Source organism: Somniosus microcephalus, chromosome 12, assembly GCF_052327205.1.
Source record: "Somniosus microcephalus isolate GS21.2 chromosome 12, FLI_Smic_1.0, whole genome shotgun sequence".
NCBI classification, from domain to species: Eukaryota; Metazoa; Chordata; class Chondrichthyes; order Squaliformes; family Somniosidae; genus Somniosus; species Somniosus microcephalus.
Genome location: NC_140998.1, coordinates 204,686,803 through 204,705,621, shown reverse-complemented (window position 1 = coordinate 204,705,621; position 18,819 = coordinate 204,686,803). Strand labels below are relative to the sequence as shown.

Sequence of the window (18,819 nt, the reverse complement as noted above, 5' to 3'; positions counted from 1 at the left end):
GTCAGAAACAGGAAGGCAGATTATTATCTGAATGGCAATAGATTGGGAGAAGGGGAAGTGCAACGAGACCTGGGTGTCCTTGTGCACCAGTCGCTGAAGGTAAGCATGCAGGTGCAGCAGGCGGCTAAGAAGGCAAATGGTATGTTGGCCTTCGTAGCGAGAGGGTTTGAATGTAGGAACAAGGATGTCTTGCTCCAGTTGTACAGGGCCTTGGTGAGACCACAACTTGAGTATTGTGTGCAGTTTTTGTCGTCTTATCTGAGGAAGGATGTTCTTGCCATGGAGGGAGTTCAACAAAGATTCACCAGACTGATACCTGGGATGGCAGGAATGACATATGAGGAGAGATTGGGTCGACTGGGCTTGTACTCGCTGGAGTTTAGAAGAATGAGCTGGGATCTCATTGAAACTTATAAAATTCTGACAGGACTGGACAGACTAGATGGAGGAAGGATGTTCCCGATGGTCGAGGAGTCCAGAACCAGGGGTCACAGTCTAAGGATAAGGGGTAGGCCATTTAGGACAGAAATGAGGAGGAATTTCTTCACCCAGAGAGTGGTGAACCTGTGGAATTCTCTACCACAGAAGGCAGTAGAGGCCAATTCATTAAATATATTCAGGAAGGAATTGGATATATTTCTTAAGGCTAAAGGGATCAAGGGATATGGGGAGAAGGCAGGGACAGGGTACTGAATTTGGATGATCAGCCATGAACTCATTAAATGTCAGAGCAGGCTCGAGGGGCTGAATGGCCTACTCCTGCTCCTATCTGCTATGTTTCTATGTTTCTATGTTTCTAAGTGGTTATTGAGGAAAATTGATTTATTCCCCATTTCAAACTCACACTTTGATACATATTAATGACTTGGACTTGGAGGTACAGGGTACAACTTTGAAATTTGCAGATGACACCGAACGTGGAAGTGTAGTGAACAGTGAGGGAGATAGTAATAGAATTCAAAGGGCACAGAGAGGCTGGTGGAATGGGTGGACACATGGCAGACGAAAGTCAACACAGAAAATTGTGAGGTGATACATTTGGGTAGGAAAAATGAGGAGAGACAATACATGCTATATGGTGCAATTTTAAAAGGGCTGCAGGAACAGAGAGACCTGGGGCTGCTTGCCCACAAAACTATGTAGTTGACAGGACAGGTTAATAAAGATTATGGAGGCCCGGACATTACAAAAAGTTGCACAAAGTAAAAAAGCCAGGAAGTTCTGTTAAACCTTTAGAAAACACTGGGCCGGCCCCAGCTGGAATAATGGCCCAGAAATTCGGGTCGGGGGCTTCCCACGGGTGTAAGCCCCCGACCTGCACTTACCTAGCGCGCCGGCCGTTGAGCTGTGAGCCCGCATGAGATTCCGATCCTGGGCCTCCTCCAACTGCCGGCGCACAGTTCTTGCGTATCCCAGGGGCGCAGTTAGTTCGATGCGTCCTGTAGGGGGTTTTGCTTCTTGCTTTGGCCAGTCGGTTATGTCTCCGGCTGCCTTTTCTCTGAGCGGTTCGAATCGCTCACCCCTTAGTGCTGATCCCCGGGCTTATTGGCAGATAGCGATATAGACAAACGAGCAGACCAGTGGTTTGGTACAAAGAAAACCCAAATTTATTAACAGAGAAAATGAGATAACAATACTATACAACAGGATGATATGAATGCAGTACACTTACACTTAACAGGGGAGGAGAAACGGCCCATCGAGGGAAAATGGCTAAAATGACAATTCAACAATCCCCTTAAGTCCCACCCTCTACACCTAGCTAGATTATCTTGCGATGGGTCAGAGGTATAATGCTCACCGGTCTGAGATGTTGAAAGAAAGCCTTGCCCCTTTACCCTGTTGCCTGCCGATGTCACGTGGTCCCGCTGTTGCACAGACTTCACCGCCCAGGTAGAGATACCCCAGTAATTAAAAGGTCTCTGACAGGGTATCCTACCTCTCTGGATGGGCTCTCCTTTGATGGTCTTCTTCTTTGGTTGATGGCGAGGCAAGGCGCAGGAGGCGAGGTGAGAGAGAGAGCATGGCTTCCTGAGGGGCTATATTTATACTCCTCTCGGTAGCCCTTATAAGCTCAGCAAATCAGTACAGTCCTTTGTATGATTTGAGCGGGCTGGAATTAAACAAAATATATCGATCTTGGCCCATCGACTTGGATGGCCGGTAATCGGTTCCTGCCGGTTCTGCAACTGCTCTCCTTTGTCCAACAGGTGCTTTGATGGGGGCCAGCCCAGTCTCGGTGGCCCCGCTGATTATTTTGATTGCTGGAGCAAACACCTTGATGGCCTTTATGCGTAGGTCTGATTGTAATTGAGTTTGTCCCCAATGCATATGCAAAAGTCTTGTCTGGATTCGTGATCTCCTTGCTGCAGACATTGAAATGCACAAGCTGTTAGCTTGCCAGGGTCCGAATTGAAACTGACAGGCTTTCGGTCACGAGGTCTGACCGCAGCCATTTTGTTGTGCCCTGGATTTTAAAACTCAGTCTGACCAGGGTTTCTTTTAAAAAAAACAAATAGATCTTCGGGGGGGGGGAGATGTATGAAATTTTCGAATCCTTCAGTCCCCTGGGATCACGTGGGCCATGGAAAGCCAATGGTAGCAGGGAATGCTTCATTCATAAAATTGACAGGAAGAGCTGTCAAATCTATAAATACTATAAGCCCCAAAACATCACAAAATCCTCAAATTAATTTTAAAAAATCACATTTTTAAAATAAACTATAAATTACATGAAATAACTATTTTAAACAATAATTTAAATTTTTGAAAAAATAATTACATTTTCTAACGGGGCTAAAAATAATCTTACCTTTCTTTAAAGTATTTAAAAATAATAAACCTGTGGAAAAAATGTTTTAATTTTAATTAATTCACCACTTACCTTGTTAAAAGCAGGCCTTGCGACTGCTTTTTACATGCGTAGCTCCTGGAGACTTACCCTCCCGGAGAAACCTGCAAAAAAAACGTAAGTTCGATGCACACGCGCTGCCTCTCCGGCGCACACGTTCCACCTCTCAACCCCTTCTTTCAGGGGAACAGAAGTGCCGGTTTCCTGTGCATGCGCAGTGTATGCACGAAACCGGCACTTTCGTTGGGCCTACAGGTGAGTACCCCGTGCATACTCACCCGTGGGGACCCGAATTTCTGGGCCATTGCATCCAATTCTGGGCACCGCATTTTAAGAAGGATGTGAATGCTTTGGAGAGGATGCAGAAGAGGTCTACTAGAATGGTCCCGGGGTGAGTGATTACAGTTACGTGGATAGATTGGAGAAGCTGGGATTGTTCTCCTTAACGCAGGGAAGGCTGAGAGGAGATTTGGTGGAGGTGTTCTAAACCATGAAGTAAATAACGATAAATTGATTACAATGCCTGAAATGTCGTTTACCAGAGGCACAGGTTTAAGGTGATTGGCAAATGAACCAAAGGCGACATGAGGACAAACTTTTTTGAAAAACACTAACTGAAAGGGTCATAGGTCTACGTAATCATAGATTGTAATGTGTGTGCACGTTGAAACTCTTCCACCTGCTACTTAATAAGTTGTTAACACATTGAATGATCCTCCTATGTCTGTTAGTTAGCACAATCAGATTCCACCATGAGCAAGCAGCACCGCGCCATTAACCAGCTTCATTGATAAAGTCAACAGTTCTCTTTTGAAATGTAGGCAGATGGGAATTGAAAAGAATTGGTGGGCGGACGTGGTCTGTGCTAATCAGGAAACGTAACCGATACAGGTCTCTCCTGACCTACAAATGTCCTTCATAGTATACATTAAGTAAACATTCCCGTTATCTATGAAATGTGCATCATTTTTATTTGTTATTATTTAGGCAGAATCGCAGTGAGAATGGTGGTGCGGTGGTGTAAACTGAGGTGCTAAAAACTGAGGTAAGTGAAGCCAAGCTAGTGTGACAATTATTGGATGTTTGGTGTGTTTTCAACCAACGAGTGACCCAGAACAAACAAAACCCAATCGATAAATGGAACTTTCAGAGATTTGGTCACTAGTGTTTTTAAGGGAGGACTAGCCACTAAGAGTGAAGTGTATCGACGGACACTGTAGATCGTTTTTTTTTATTTGTTCCTGGGATGTGGGCGTCGCTGGCAATGCCAGCATTTATTGCCCATCCCTAATTGCCCTTGAGGATGTAGTGGTGAACTGTCTTCTTGAACCGCTGCAGTCCACGTTCTGAAGGTGCTCCCACAGTGCTGTTCGGGAGGGAGCTCCAGTATTTTGACCTAGCGATAATAAGGAACAGCGATATATTTCCAAGTCAGGATGATGTGTGACTTGGAGGGGAACTTAGAGGTGGTGGTGTTCCCTTGCGCCTGCTGCCCTTGTCCATCTAGGTGGAAGAGGTGGCGGGTTTGGGAGGTGCTGGGGAAGAAGCCTTGGCGAGTTGCTGCAGTGCATCTTGTAGATGGTACACACTGCAGCCACGGTGCGCTGGTGGTGGAGGGAGTGAATGGTTGAGGTGGTGGATGGGGTGCCAATGAAGCGGGCTGCTTTGTCCTGGATGATGCCGAGATTCTACAGTTTTGTTGGAACTGCTCTATCTGTAGATAGTGACCTAGTAAGTGGTATTAGGGAATATTTCCCATGATGTTATTCTTGCTCAAAACAAACTCTTTCAAAAAGAATGCGTTCCACAACTTACCATACCCAATTCACTTTACCATTAGGTCGCACGAGGTTAAGTATTCAACGCAGTCACAGAAGATGTCAGATGTCCCAGAGGGATCCATATTACTCAGGATTATGTTCATTTTCCAAACTGCATCTCACTGTCGATGTGTCCCAGTTGTCCCTAACCTTGGAGTCGGAAGGATTTGGGTTCAAGCTTCGCTCCGGCGTTTGAACATGTAATCTAGGCTGAAAATTTAGCGCAGCATTGAGGGAGTGCTGCATTGCCAGAGGTCGTGTCTTTTGAGACCTTAAAACCTTACCCCGTTTGCTTCTTCCTGTGGAGGGAAGCGACCTCACGGTCCTAGTGTCGGAACAAAAGAAAGTTCTCCCCATGCCCTTGCAAATATTTCTCCCTCCATGAGTACCACCTAAAATAGATTAATTCATCATTTGTCTAATTTGCTAGTTGCCGCATTTTTCTCCGCTACTGATTACACTTTAAAAGTTATCCATTTCTTAGCAATGTTTAGGTATTATTAATCATTGAACCACACAGCACAGAAGAGGCCATTCAGCCCAACGTGTCAGTGTTGGATCTTTGAAAGAGCTCACCAATTAATCACGGTTACCCCTGCTCATTCCTATCGTCCTGAAAATGTTCTCCTTTTCCAGTATGTATCCTAATCAGTTTTGAAAGTTACAATTCAGTCTGCCTCTACCACTCTTGCAGGCAATACATTCCAGATCATAAGGACTCGTAGCGTGAAAAAAGTCTCCCTCTAGTTTATTTGCCAATTACCTTCAATTTGAGGCCTGTGGTTACTGACACTCCTGCCAATAGAAACAGTTTCTCCGATTTACTCTATCAAAAACCTTCATCACTTTGAAAACCTCTTTTAAATCTCCCCAAACCGTTTCTGTTCTAAGGACAACAATTGCCGCTTCTCAAGTCTCTCTGCATAATTGAAGTCCCGTAACCCTGGTAGGATTCTAGTAAAATAGCAAAATACTGCGGATGTTGGAAATCCGAAATAACAACAGAAAATGCTGGAAAAACTCAGCAGGTCAGGCAACATCCGTGGAGAGAAATTTGAGTTGATGTTTCGGGTTGAAACCTTCTTCAAAACTGGAAAGAAAATAAAATAGATCGAAGGCAGTCTCCTCTACAAACTCTGTGAGGTCGTGACATCTTTCCTAATGCGTGAACTTGACACAATGCTCCAGCTGAGATCAAACCTGTGATTTCTACAGGTTTAGCACAACTGCCTTGATTTTGTACTCTATGCATTTATTAGAAATCTATGAATCCCGTATGCTTTTCAACAGCCTCAGCAACCAGCTCTGATAAAAAATTGGAAGTTATTTATTTCTTGCATCAAGACCTCACAACGTACATCTCATGAATCAGCGCCATTAGAAAAGTTACCAGAGATTGAATAGTTAGCTTCGCTCTGGTGCGGACAGCGCACTCACATCGTGTTCAGCTCTAAATGTGCAATGGCTCCATATCTAACACGAATGTCTTCAGTTAAAGAGGGACGCTCACATGAGCCCCGCAATTGGTGCAACAAGCTCAGAATGAAGAGGTTGGGTACGTGACTGTCAATGTCTCACACATCCGCAATCATGAACCATATAGCCCAAATGAGAAGACCTGCGATTATCCACCAGTGAAACATAAGAACATAAGAAATAGGAGCAGGAGTCGGCCATTCGGCCCCTCAAGCCTGCTCCACCATTCAATAAGATCTTGGCCTCAACTCCACTTCCCTGCCTGTTCCCCATAACCCTTGACTCCCCTGTAGCTCAAGTATCTGTCTATCTCCACCTTGAATATATTCACTGACTCCGCCTCCACAGCTCTCTGGGGTAGAGAATTCCAAAGATTCACGGGCCTCTGAGAGACGAAATTCCTCCTCATCTCCGTCTTAAATGGGGAGCCCTTATCCTGAAACTATGCCCCCCTAGTTCTAGATTCCCCCACGAGGGAAAACACCGTCTATGCATCTACCCTGTCAATCCCCCTCAGAATCTTATACGTTTCAATAAGATCACCTCTCTTTTTTCTAAACTTCATTGAGTATAGGCCCAACCTGCTCAACCTTTCCTTATAAGACAACCCTTTAATCTTAGGAATCAACCTAGTGAACCATCTCTGAACTGCCCCCAATGCAAATACAACCTCCCTTAAATAAGGAGACCAAAACTGTCTTCTTCTTCTTGGGCAGTCCCTCGGAACCGAGGATGACTTGCTTCCACATTAAAAATGAGTTCTCAGGTGACTGATGAGTCCAATGCGGGACCTACAGTCTCTGTCACAGGTGGGGCAGATGGTTGTTGAAGGGGCGGGTGGGTGGGGTGCTTGGGTTGATGTGCGCTCCTTGCGCTCCTTGCGCTTGGCTTCCGCTTGCTCCCAGCGAAGAGATTCGAGGTGTTCGGCACCTTCCCGGATGCTTCACCTCCACTTTGTGCGGTCTTGGGCCAGGGATTCCCAGGCGTTGGTGGGGATGTTGCACTTTTTCAAGGAGGCTTGGAGGGTGTCCTTGAATTGTTTCCTCTGCCCAACTGGGGTTCTCTTGCCGTGTCAGAGCTCCGAGTAGAGCACTTGTTTTGGGAGTCTCGTATCAGGCATGCGGAGAATGTGACCCGTCCATCGGAGCTGATTGAGCGTGGTCAAAGCTTCGATGCTGGGGATGTTGGCCTGAGCAAGAACACTGACGTTGGTGCGCCTATCCTGCCAAAACTGTAAGCTGTACTCCAGTACACAAGTGAATATTAACTGTCTTGAAACTGACAATGCCCGAACACACCTGACGTTATGAAGTAAAACAGACAACATTGCAATGCAATGAGGACAATGAGAATGGACATCTTTCAAAATATAAGTGGATTTTTTTGATTTATATTCACAATCTCGAGTGAGTTGAAATACAGGAGGGGGTTTGAAATTTTTGTTAATGTAACTGTTGAACATTTTTCTCTATTCTGTGAGAATAACTATTTTACAAATCATTTCTAACATGGTCTTTGTCTGTTCATCTGCTGAAATGCATTGGCCCACAGTAAGATCTATCAAAACCGGGTACCAGGTTCCAAAAAAAATTGCCATTAAACACCAGAAAGTTCACTTTATTTGTTCTGCGCCTGAAAATCAGGTGCGAATTTCAAGAGAACCATGATTATGGGCGTACACGAGTTCTGGCGGGATTTCCAGACAATTGTAAGTAATGATTTAGCTGGGCTGATTTGATTCGTGCCCCGATTGTGAACGTGGACAAGTATTCCCAGGACATTTCAGTCAGCTTTCCGCTCACCCAGCACAACACTCGAGTTTCTGCTTGTTTCCCCCGAGTTACATCAGCACAATCCAGGCAAATTGGCCGAATCAGAGCTAAAGATCGTGGAATTTTACAATATAAGTGAGCGACGCCCAGGTCCAATCAGGCTCCTTCTTTCCTTCATCTTTTACGCTGTTTCAAATCAAGTTCCACCCACAAAACTGGCCTTGCACCCATGTCGTAATTGTGGGAATTTGCTCGTTAAAATTGCGCTGATTTTCTTATGCGCAAAGGCAAGAGTGGGCATATTTTAAAATTTTCCTAATTTTAACAAGAAGTTAATTTCTAAGCCACAGACTAGTGTACACCAATTAAACCATTAAATGTTTCAGTGTCATACTTTCCGTCATTTTCTATTATTTTAAATCGGTTTACTCACAGGTGGAGGACCGTCACCCTCAAGAAATATGGGCTAGAAATTCAGTAGGGCCAGCGCCCAGTTACCACCCAAAGAGGGCTTCTGCGCCAGTAGAGGAGTTTGCGCTGATATTCAGCGCTGCGGTAATGGCGGCGGTAGCCGGTAGCACTGCGCAGGCACCGATGACGTCATCGGTGTGCGCAGTGCCCCGGTTCCGCCCTGCTACCGGCCCGACCCCCATATTTAGTTGCGTCTGCCTCTTCTGCAGCGGCCGCTAACAACGTTGTGAAGACCGGGCCGTGCTACAGCCTTAGTGGCGCTAGTTAAGGTGGAGGTGCGGCCGGCCGCTTTTTCGGTGGCCGCCTGCCCGCACCTCCTTCCCCGGCCTCCTCCACGCACCCCCCCCGCGGCATTGCCGGCTGCTTTCCGTGAGCCCGGCACTTCTCCGTGGTGCCGGGCTCATTTGCCGGCACTATCCAGCGGCGAGCTCCCCGTTGCAGGCACCTCCCCCTTAAGAGAAGGAGGAGGCCTGCAGTACCGCAGCGGGTGGCGCAGCGGCACCTACAGCGCTGAAATTCAATTTCAGCGCCCCAAGCGAGGGCGGGCACACCCTGGAATAGCGCCCGGTTCCGACTTGGAGCGCAAAATTTGAATTTCTGACGGGTGCGACTGGCTCCGCGCCCAGCGGTAACTTTTGGGCGCAAGCCAGCTGGCGGGGCCTTACCGAATTTCTAGGCCTATGTTTCTTTGCTGATTAATCCATTTTAAGCTGAATCAAACTGCATCAGGATACATTCTTAGAAGGAATACATTTAATGGTAAAAAGGAAAGAATTCGGTCCTGTAACGATGCCCGCACGATCATAGTTTGTGATCTGTAAACGAATTTTCCTGGAAACGTCGGCCTAGAAATTCAGTTAGGGGCGCCCAGCTTGCCTGGGCGCCGGAATTACCGCTGCGCGCGGCGCCACTTGCGCCAGCGGGAAATTCAGTTTCAGCGCCCCAAGTTGAAGCCGGCCGCTAAACAAGGGGGGCGCCGAAACTGAATATCGGCGTGTAAAGTGCCGCAGCGCCACCCGCTGCGGCACGGCAGCCTGCGGTACTGCAGGCCTTCCTCTAATTCTTAAGGGGGAGGTGCCTGCAACAGCGCGATCCCCGCTCGCGAGTGCCGGCAAATGAGCCCGGCACCAAGGAGAAGTGCCAGGCTCTCTGGAAACAGCCGGCAATGCCGCGGGGGGGGGTGGGTGTAGGAGGCCGGGGAAGGAGGTGCGGGCAGGCGGCCACCGAAAATGCGGCCGGCCGCACCTCCACCTTAAATCGCCCCACTACCGGCACAGGTAGGCCCCGTGTACCGGTCGCTGTTTGCGGCCGGCGCGGGGGAGGCGGCAGCAACCAAATATGGCCAGCGGGGCGATAGCGGGGTGCTGCGCACACCGATGATGTCATCGGTGGCGGCGCAGCGCTAATGGCTAACGCCGCCATTAGCGCCCCGCTAAATATCGCGGTAGGTTTGCACAGTGGCGCAAAAGCCCTCTTTGGGCGCAAACTGGTGGCGCAGGCCACTGAATTTCTAGGCCATCAAGCCTAACCTAACCAGCGCAATTTGAAGCGCACGTATCCTCTTTTGGGTGTAATCTGGAAATTCCGACCGATTACGCTTGACATTGCGCTGGTTAGGTTTGGTATTTCTGTATGTCAATGGTAAATTCACAACTCCACCTATATACCGGAAATACCTTATGGAAAGGTGACTCACTGTAATTATACCCTGCTGGGATTGGTGGAGCTGCAATGGTTGAACTTCCGGCAGGGTGTAATTACAGTTTGATCAGTTCACATAGACAGCTCTCTTTAGAAATCAGGGGCTAGAAATTGACTTTGGGGCGGCCAGCTCGCTTGCGCCCAGAAATTACCGCTGCGCGTGGAGCCACTTGCGCCCGCCGGATATTCAGTTTCAGCGCCCCAAGTCGAAGCCGGCCGCAAATCAAGGGTTTTGGCGCCCCCGCTTAGGGCGCTGAAACTGAATATCGGCGCGCTAAGTGCCGCAGCGCCACCCGCTGCGGAGCGGCAGGCTGCGGTACTGCAGGCCTTCCTCCCTCTCCTAAGGGGGAGGTGCCTGCAACAGCGCGATCGCCGCTCGCTAGTGCTGGCAAATGAGCACGGCACCACGGAGAAGTGCCGGGCTCCCGGAAAACAGCCGGCAACGCCACGGGGGGGGCGTGGAGGAGGCCGGGGAAGGAGGTGCGGGCAGGCGGCCGCCGAAAAAGCGGCCGGCCGCACATCCGCCTTAACTCGCCCCACTACCGCATCAGGTAGGCCCCGTTTTCTGGTCGCTGTTTGCGGCCGCCGCGGAAGAGGCGGCCGCAACTCAATATGGCGGTCGGGCCGGTAGCGGGGCACTGCGCACACCGATGATGTCATCGGTGGTGGCGCAGCGCTACTGGCTAACGCCGCCATTACCGCACCGCTGAATATCGGGGGAAGTTTAGCAAGTGGCGCAAAAGCCCTCTTTGTGCAAAAACTGGGCGCAAAGCCAACCGAATTTCTAGGCCCAGGTCTCAGAAACTTAGGATTGAATTGCATCAGATACATGTTTCAAATATTTTATTATTCGATCTCCCCAGTCACACCTCTCATGGCTGGTCAGTGAGTGTGGTCTCTCTTATCTTTGTCTGCGGGCTGTTCATTGCCATTTTGCTGCCTCTATTTCCTCTTCCGCTTCTCTCTCCTTCTCTCATTCCCTCGTTCCCTGCTCTCTTGTGCTTTTCCCCAATTCACTTCCTTTCAGTTCCATTTCTCCCCCTTGCGATTCTCCATGTTTTTGTTATTTTCTTCTGTACTTTCAGTGCTAGAGGGACTGCATGGCCCGGTGCAGAAGGGATTCACAATGCCCTTAGGCGGATAGATAGATAGATAGATAGATAGATAGATAGAGAGATAGATAGAGAGATAGATAGAGAGATAGATAGAGAGATAGATAGAGAGATGATAGAGAGATAGATAGAGAGATAGATAGATAGATAGATAGATAGACAGATAGATAGATAGAGAGATAGATAGATAGATGGAGAGATAGATAGATAGAGAGATAGATAGATAGAGAGATAGATAGATAGAGAGATAGATAGAGAGATGATAGATAGAAAGATAGATAGATGATAGCTAGAGAGATAGATGGAGAGATAGGTAGAGATAGATAGAAAGATAGAAAGATAGATAGATAGATGAGAGATAAATAGATAGATGATAGATAGAGAGATAGACAGATAGATAGAGAGAGAGAGAGATAGATAGAGAGATAGATAGATAGATAAATAGATAGATAGATAGATGATAGATTGAGAGATAGATAGATAGATGACAGATAGAGAGATAGATAGCTAGATAGACAGATAGATAGACAGATATATAGAGAGATAGAGAGATAGATAGAGAGATGCTGTGCTGATTATGCTGCAGATTCAGCTCTTTGTCCAATGTGTTGGGACTGCCCCACTCTTGCTATACACAGAAAGCAGAGAGAGAGAGGTTAGCGAGGAAAGAGGGGAGAGAGAGAGGAGAGAGAGCGAGGAAAGCAGGAAAGAAGAGAAAGGAGCGTGGGAGATAAGGAGAGAGAAAAGGAGGGCGAGGAAGGGACAGTGGTGAAGGAAGAGAGAGAAAGTGGAAGAATAGGAGAAATAGAGAGAGACAAGAAGAAAGAAAAAGTAGAAAGAAAGACAGAAAGAAAGAAAAGAGGAAAGGGAGAAAGAAAGAAAGAAAGAAAGAAAGAAAGAAAGAAAGAACAACTCATTGTGTTATATTATCAATTATACCCTCGGCACAAAACTGGAGATATGGATCGGCCGCCCATTATGGCTAGTTTAGTACTTGCACGTTATTATTACACAGCATTACTCTAAGGCTAGAAAATTATTCATGCACAACTATTACCACAGTGCCAATGCAGAACCAGTCCTGTATTTATATAGAGTGATCATACAATACAGTATCATTTCAAGGCTGGTAATTTTCCATTATATATCATGCACCTTTAATTCACGGAACTAAAAGAGGAGAGCCAACTTGTCTTCCCATTTCAATGGAAAAGAGTCAAACATTAGAACACATACCGGCCCGAAGTATTCGCTAATGCATCCACTCTAGCAGTTCGCATTTTATATAGCTAGGGAAAATGACAGCTAAATGTAGGTCATAAGCTGAAATCTATCGAAGAGTTTCGAATTGCTCATGTGTAAATGAACAGATAACCAGCAATTAATTCGCGATTGGATTCTGATCTATTGTTTTGGGTGGTTTATGTATAGATTAATGGATGCCCGGGAGTGAGTTGCAGGCTGGAATCTAATCGAGGGTTTCGCGGTGTTTATATATAGAATAACAGATACCCGGGAGTGAGTTGCAGGCTGGAATCTAATCGAGGAGTTCGCGGTGTTTATATATAGAATAACAGATACCCGGGAGTGAGTTACAGGCTGGGATCTAATCGAGGGATTCGGGTGTTTATATATAGAATAACAGATACCCGGGAGTGAGTTACAGGCTGGAATCTAATCGAGGCGTTCAGGGGTTTATATATAGAATAACAGATACCCGGGAGTGAGTTACAGGCTGTAATCTAATCGAGGGGTTCGGGGGTTTATATATAGAATATCAGATACCCGGGAGTGAGTTAAGGCTGGAATCTAATCCAGGGGTTTGGGGGGATTATATATAGAACTAGCTGGGGCGGGCCCGGCGGTGCCAGGGCAGTTTAGAGGGCCACGCGGTTGACGGCCGGCCGCTGCCCCGCTCTGTGTCTCGGGCCGCGCGGTTGACGGCTGGCCGCTGCCTCTCCCCCGCACTGTGTCTTGGGCCGAGCAGTTGTCAGGCCCGGCCCGAGTGATGCTGTGTTGGAGCTGGAGTTCCAGGGATACGATGAGTGAGCGGGGGAGCGAGAATATACACAATATAGATGTAAGAGGGAGTGGGGGGAAGGGGAGGGAGAGAGAAGGGTTGGTGGAAGGGGAGGGAGAGGGGCTGGGGGGAAGGGGAGGGAGGGAGGGAGGGAGGGGGGAAGGGGAGGGAGGGAGGGAGGGGGAAGGGGAGGGAGGGAGTGGGAAGGGGAGGGAGAGGGAGGGAGGGGGAAGGGGAGGGAGGGGGGAGGGGGAGAGAGAGAGGGGGAGGGAGCGGGGAGAGAGAGAGGGGGAGGGAGCGGGGAGGGAGAGAGGGGGAGGGAGCGGGGAGAGAGAGAGGGGGAGGGAGGGGGGAGAGAGAGATGGGGAGGGAGGGGGAGAGAGAGAGGGGGAGGGAGGGGGAGAGAGAGAGGGGGAGGGAAGGGGGAGAGAGAGAGGGGGAGGGAGGGGGGGAAGAGAGAGGGGGAGACAGAGAGGGGGAGGGAGGGGGGAGAGAGAGAGGGGGAGGGAGGGGGGAGAGAGAGATGGGGAGGGAGGGGGAGAGAGAGAGGGGGAGGGAGGGGGAGAGAGAGAGGGGGAGGGAGGGGGGAGAGAGAGAGGGGGAGGGAGGGGGGGAAGAGAGAGGGGGAGACAGAGAGGGGGAGGGAGGGGGGAGAGAGAGAGGGGGAGGGAGGGGGGAGAGAGAGGGGGAGAGAGAGAGGGGGAGGGAGGGGGGAGAGAGAGAGGGGGAGGGAAGGGGGAGAGAGAGGGGGAGGGAGGGGGGAGAGAGAGAGGGGGAGAGAGGGGGGAGAGAGAGAGGGGGAGGGAGGGGGGAGAGAGAGAGGGGGAGGGAGGGGGAGACAGAGAGGGGGAGGGAGGGGAGAGAGAGAGAGTGGGAGGGAGGAGAGAGGGAGGGGGCGAGAGAGAGGGGGAGGGAGGGGGCGAGAGAGAGGGGGAGGGAGGGGGGAGAGAGAGAGCGGGAGGGAGGGGGGAGAGAGAGGGGGAGGGAGGGGGGAGAGAGAGAGGGGGAGGGAGGGGGAGACAGAGAGGGGGAGGGAGGGGAGAGAGAGAGAGTGGGAGGGAGGAGGGAGGGAGGGGGCGAGAGAGAGGGGGAGGGAGGGGGGAGAGAGAGAGCGGGAGGGAGGGGGGAGAGAGAGGGGGAGCAGGGGGGAGAGAGAGAGGGGGAGGGCGGGGGGAGAGAGAGAGGGGGAGGGAGGGAACAGAGAGAGGGGGAGGGAGGGGAGAGAGTGAGAGGGGGAGGGAGGGGGCAGAGAGAGGGGGAGGGAGGGGGGAGAGAGAGAGGGGGAGAGAGAGAGGGTGAGGCAGGGGGGAGAGAGAGGGGGAGAGGTGGAGGGGGAGGGAGGGGGAGGGGGGAGGGGGTGAGGGGGGAGAGGAGGGAGGGGGATGGGGAGAGGGTGAGGGGGGGAGAGGAGGGAGGGGGAGGAGGGGGAGGGGGAGAGGGGAGGGGCGAGAGGGGAGGGGGGAGGAGAGAGAGACAGAGGGAAGGAGAGAGAGAGGGCGAGTCCCCGGCACACGGACGCAGATGGAGCCAAGCCCCGGGACTGCGCGTGAGCCGGCTTGAGGCTGTGAGAGAGGGCCAGGCCTGGTTGCCGGGGTAACCCTCCCCCTCTTCCCGCCTTCCCGAGCACCGGCCCACCCGCCCTCCCCAGCCCCGCCCTCCCGAGCACCGGCCCCCCGCCCTCCCGAGTTCCGCCCTCCCGTGCACCGGAAAGAGGGCTTGGCCCGGTTGACGGGGTAACCCTTCCCACCCTCCTGAGCCCCGCCCTCCCGAGCACCGGAGAGAGATAGAGAGCGAGAGAGAGAGACTGGGGGGTGTTTCGCTTCACGGCTCAGGGGGAAAAAAGGCAGGAATGGAGCGGGCTTCTAGTCATTGGCACCAGTCACTCACCGGCAGCTTCCATTCATTGGCAGCAGTCACTTCGTTCATAGAAAACCCTCCGCCCTCCCGAGCCCCGGGACGGGGCCTGAGCGGGCTTTAGACTGCTGCTTGCGGCTAGGCCTGCGGCCTAGTAGAGGGGGGGAAAGGCCGAGTCCCCGGGCAGCAAAAAAAGAGGGTGAAAGATAGGAAAATTAATCAGCTTACAAAAAGTCTTTAGAAATTAATTTACTTTTTTTAAAAACTATTTAATTGTGTACAGAAAGTGGGAAAATAAAATGAACTTAGGAATCAAGATGGCGACCACTCACCTCAGCTCAGAAGGATTAGGCCCGCCCACACATGCACCGATTGGTCAACCATCAGGCCACTGAACTGTAGGATTGGACAATCTTCAAGTCACTCAACTGTAGTATGGCCCGCCCGCACACGCAATGAACCCGCCCCCGTGACGCAGCGATTGGTCAACCGTCAGGTCGCTCGACTGTATGATTGGTCAACCTTCACGTCACGCAATGCTAATGAGCGGATAATGAGCAGAAATTTGAAGGTTTTTTGGATACCGTCGGCACAATTTTGTCTGACCAAAAAGCAAATACGCTTTTGACCATTCCAGAATCATAAGCTTTCTTTTGATATAACACATGTGTAGGAACGCTCTATAACGTTTGAGTGTATAGTGTACATACAGACAGACAGACAGACAGATGGATGGACAGACAGACAGAAGAGCTATTTTATATATATATAGATAACAGATAACCGAGAGTGAGTTACAGGCTGGAATCTAATCGAGGGGTTCAGGGGGTTTATATATAGAATAACAGAGACCCGGGATTGAGTTACAGACAGGCTGGAATCTAATCGAGGGGTTCGGGAAGGGTTTATATGTAAGAATTCGCAATAATTTACAGTTCTGAAGATCAATTTTTTTGATGAAAGAATCCCTGGGCGTTTTGCTTTTAAATTTCCAGGGATAAAAATGGCTGTCACCACATGGGCGAAGACAAAGGACAATGCTTTGTTTACAAAGCAATTGAATGCTATTAGCATTTGTTTGTATATCGAGTGGATACATCTAAACTGCAGAAGAGACTTTTGTACCTTGAATGGGAAACGTTTAACAATTGAATGGGTTTTAAATCACCCAGCACTGGACAATAGGGCTGTTGCATTCTTTTGTTTCAGCCCAGGGAGCTCCGGAAGACACATTAACCCAGTCTACCCACTTTGAGTTAGCCAATCACAGCTTTCTCTTGTGTATTGGACCCTTTGGGTGGGGAATTTTGCACACAGCCCTTGCAAGGCAGAACGGCAGGTGCCTCACCAGGTATAAAGATAACGGCTGAGAAGCTATCTCTCTCTCTCTCTTACTTCGCTGGACCACAGGTGAGCAGAGTGTTCTGACTCCTCAGCAAAGCAACCTAGTTAAGGAGTTTGGGGGATGGTAATTTAAGGGGATATTGCAAAGATTGTTTAATCAACATTGTATTCACTTACCCCTCGTTTTTGCCATCTGCCTTACCCCATTTTAAGCAATTTTACTGTAATTACTGTGTGCGTGTGGGATAGTTTGATATTTTGATTGTAGTTTATTTAGGTAATAAAACTTGATTTTTTTCTCTCATCCAAACCACTTGTTCCGTTTTAATATCATTAATTATAAGTTCCTCCACTCAGAACTAAAGGAGGGGTAGCGATTTGTGACTGCTGTAATAAAATTGGTTTTATTGGAATTGGTCCTGCAAGACCAGGAAAATTACTTCAAACCAGTTTAAAGAAGCCCCCAAACCCTTACAATGGCGAGCCAGGTAGGAGTGGAGGCAGTTTTTGATTTAATAAGTGGTCTGGATCTAGAGAAAGCATCAGTTATTGTCTCTCTCGTTTTCAGTATGTGGGCAGCCCTGCGAATTTTAGCGGCAGTGTGTAGGCTGACCTATCGGGGTATAGGTGGCTGGTTTAGGGAGGATGAGATGAGGGAGCAGGAGGAGGTTAAGGAGGCCAAGAATTGGGAGTCCCAGTTTGAAAAATGCCAGGCATTTGTGGAGCACCTGGTGCAGGAAATCACTGAGACCAGGAAAAGTGAGATGGGACTGCGGGAAGAGAATGCCCACCTCATCTCAGAAGTAAAAGAGCAGGAGGAAAGGTTTAGTGAAGTAAGGACAGCTTATAAGCTGGCCTGCGCCCAAAGGTTTAGTGAAGCAGATCATGGCCCCTGTAGGGCAGAGATAGAAAGCCTTAACATGGCTTTAAAAGCAGCAAAGGGGACGATTTGTGTGATCAGCCCGAAGGCAGGTCAGCTGGATTTTACTGGCAGCCCAAATCAAACCGCCCCACAGGCAACACCCAGGGAAAGGCTGGCTTGGGAATTAGAGATCCCAAGACAGCAGCCCACAGCTCCGGGTTTTGAGGAGCTCTGGCAGCAAGGAGGGGTGGACAATGGGGTGGTAGGAGAACACCAGCAGGTCCCGCTAGGCAGGCGGGGACCAGGATCAGTGTATCCCCTCAGACAATGGAGGTACGGTCCGCCCGTGAGGAGTGAGCCTGAGAATAGGAATCCTCAGCCCACAGCAAGTTCAAGTTCGCAGGCAAGCACTGTGGCTTGTGTGGGGGGAGGAGCCATTCATGTTCAGAGTAAGCTGTTTAAGCCAGGGAACAGGGAAGGAGAGTTCTGGGACCCCTGTAGAGCAGGTCCAGTAGCAGAAATCCAAGACAAGGGAGGCACACAGGAGATAGTTTTGGCCCCAGACGAAAGGCAGGTCCAAAATTCCCCAGTTAAAGCCACCTGGGTGAGGGAACATAAGTTTGCTGTCCACAAGTCAAGTTCAAGTTCACAGCCTACAAAGACAGGCAATGTGGCTTGCTTCCAGGGACAAGTTGTCCAGTCCACCAATTGGAACACTTCCCTACCCCAGCGGGACCCTAGTTTTGCCCAGAGTTCAAATTTAGAGTATACCTGCCCCCAGCACAGGAGTGGGCAGGGAAGAGCAGACAAACCCAGAGAGAGATTTGCACCGGCAGGCTGCCAGGTACATTATACAGTGCGGGCTATTTGGACAGGGGGGAGAAGGTTTCCAGCCTAGGCTGTGACCCAAGCTCAGGGTCTGCCAGCCAAAGTTTCCCCCAGAGAGACACCCCTCAGAAGGTCTCAGTGGGTGCCCCAGCCTAAGAAAGCATGGTCACCCACTTTACAGTGGAGTAGGGCGGTCTCCCGAGCCAGGGAGAAGCCAGAGAACAGAGGCCCCCACTCATCAGCCATAAGCTGCGAGGGACCAGAGACAGGAGGCAGTCCAGCTTCGCTGCAGCCACCAGCAATCTGTGACAGTGCCAGAGATTAGTCTGGCCATCCGGAGACGGGCGGCATCTGTATTATAGCTATGTGTATGTATATAGCTTGCTTTAAGGTGTATTTTAAGTTTGTTGACATAACTAGTCTTAAGTATAAGTTTAAAGAGTTTAAGTTTACATGTGTGCCGAATGTTTGTATTTTGGTCCGAGGTCAAGGGACCCGACCATGTCTCCACCTAAGCCAGCAGGTCAGTGAGACCTGGCTGCATGTCCTTTTAAGTTTTTGCAGGAGATTGGAAAATGAAGCAGCCATGTTCGCCCAGCCCGAGCTGGGCATTGAATGAAGATACGGATACGGAATGTTGGGGATCACCTCGCCACTGGACGAATCCAGGAGACCCCACAGCGATCTTCAGGAAAAACCGGACAGAGT

General features: G+C 49.8%; 1 protein-coding gene across 1 annotated transcript in view; it reads left to right on the top strand.

Annotated features, from left to right (window-relative positions):
* LOC147109954 (cell adhesion molecule CEACAM21-like) overlaps positions 1 to 11,235 on the top strand; it is a 54,109-nt gene extending 42,874 nt beyond the window's left edge. The window contains exon 6 of the mRNA XM_086002439.1: positions 11,177 to 11,235. Coding sequence (XP_085858565.1) covers positions 11,177 to 11,235 — 59 coding nt within the window. The remainder of the gene's footprint in view (positions 1 to 11,176) is intronic.
* The last annotated feature ends 7,584 nt before the right edge of the window (positions 11,236 to 18,819 follow it).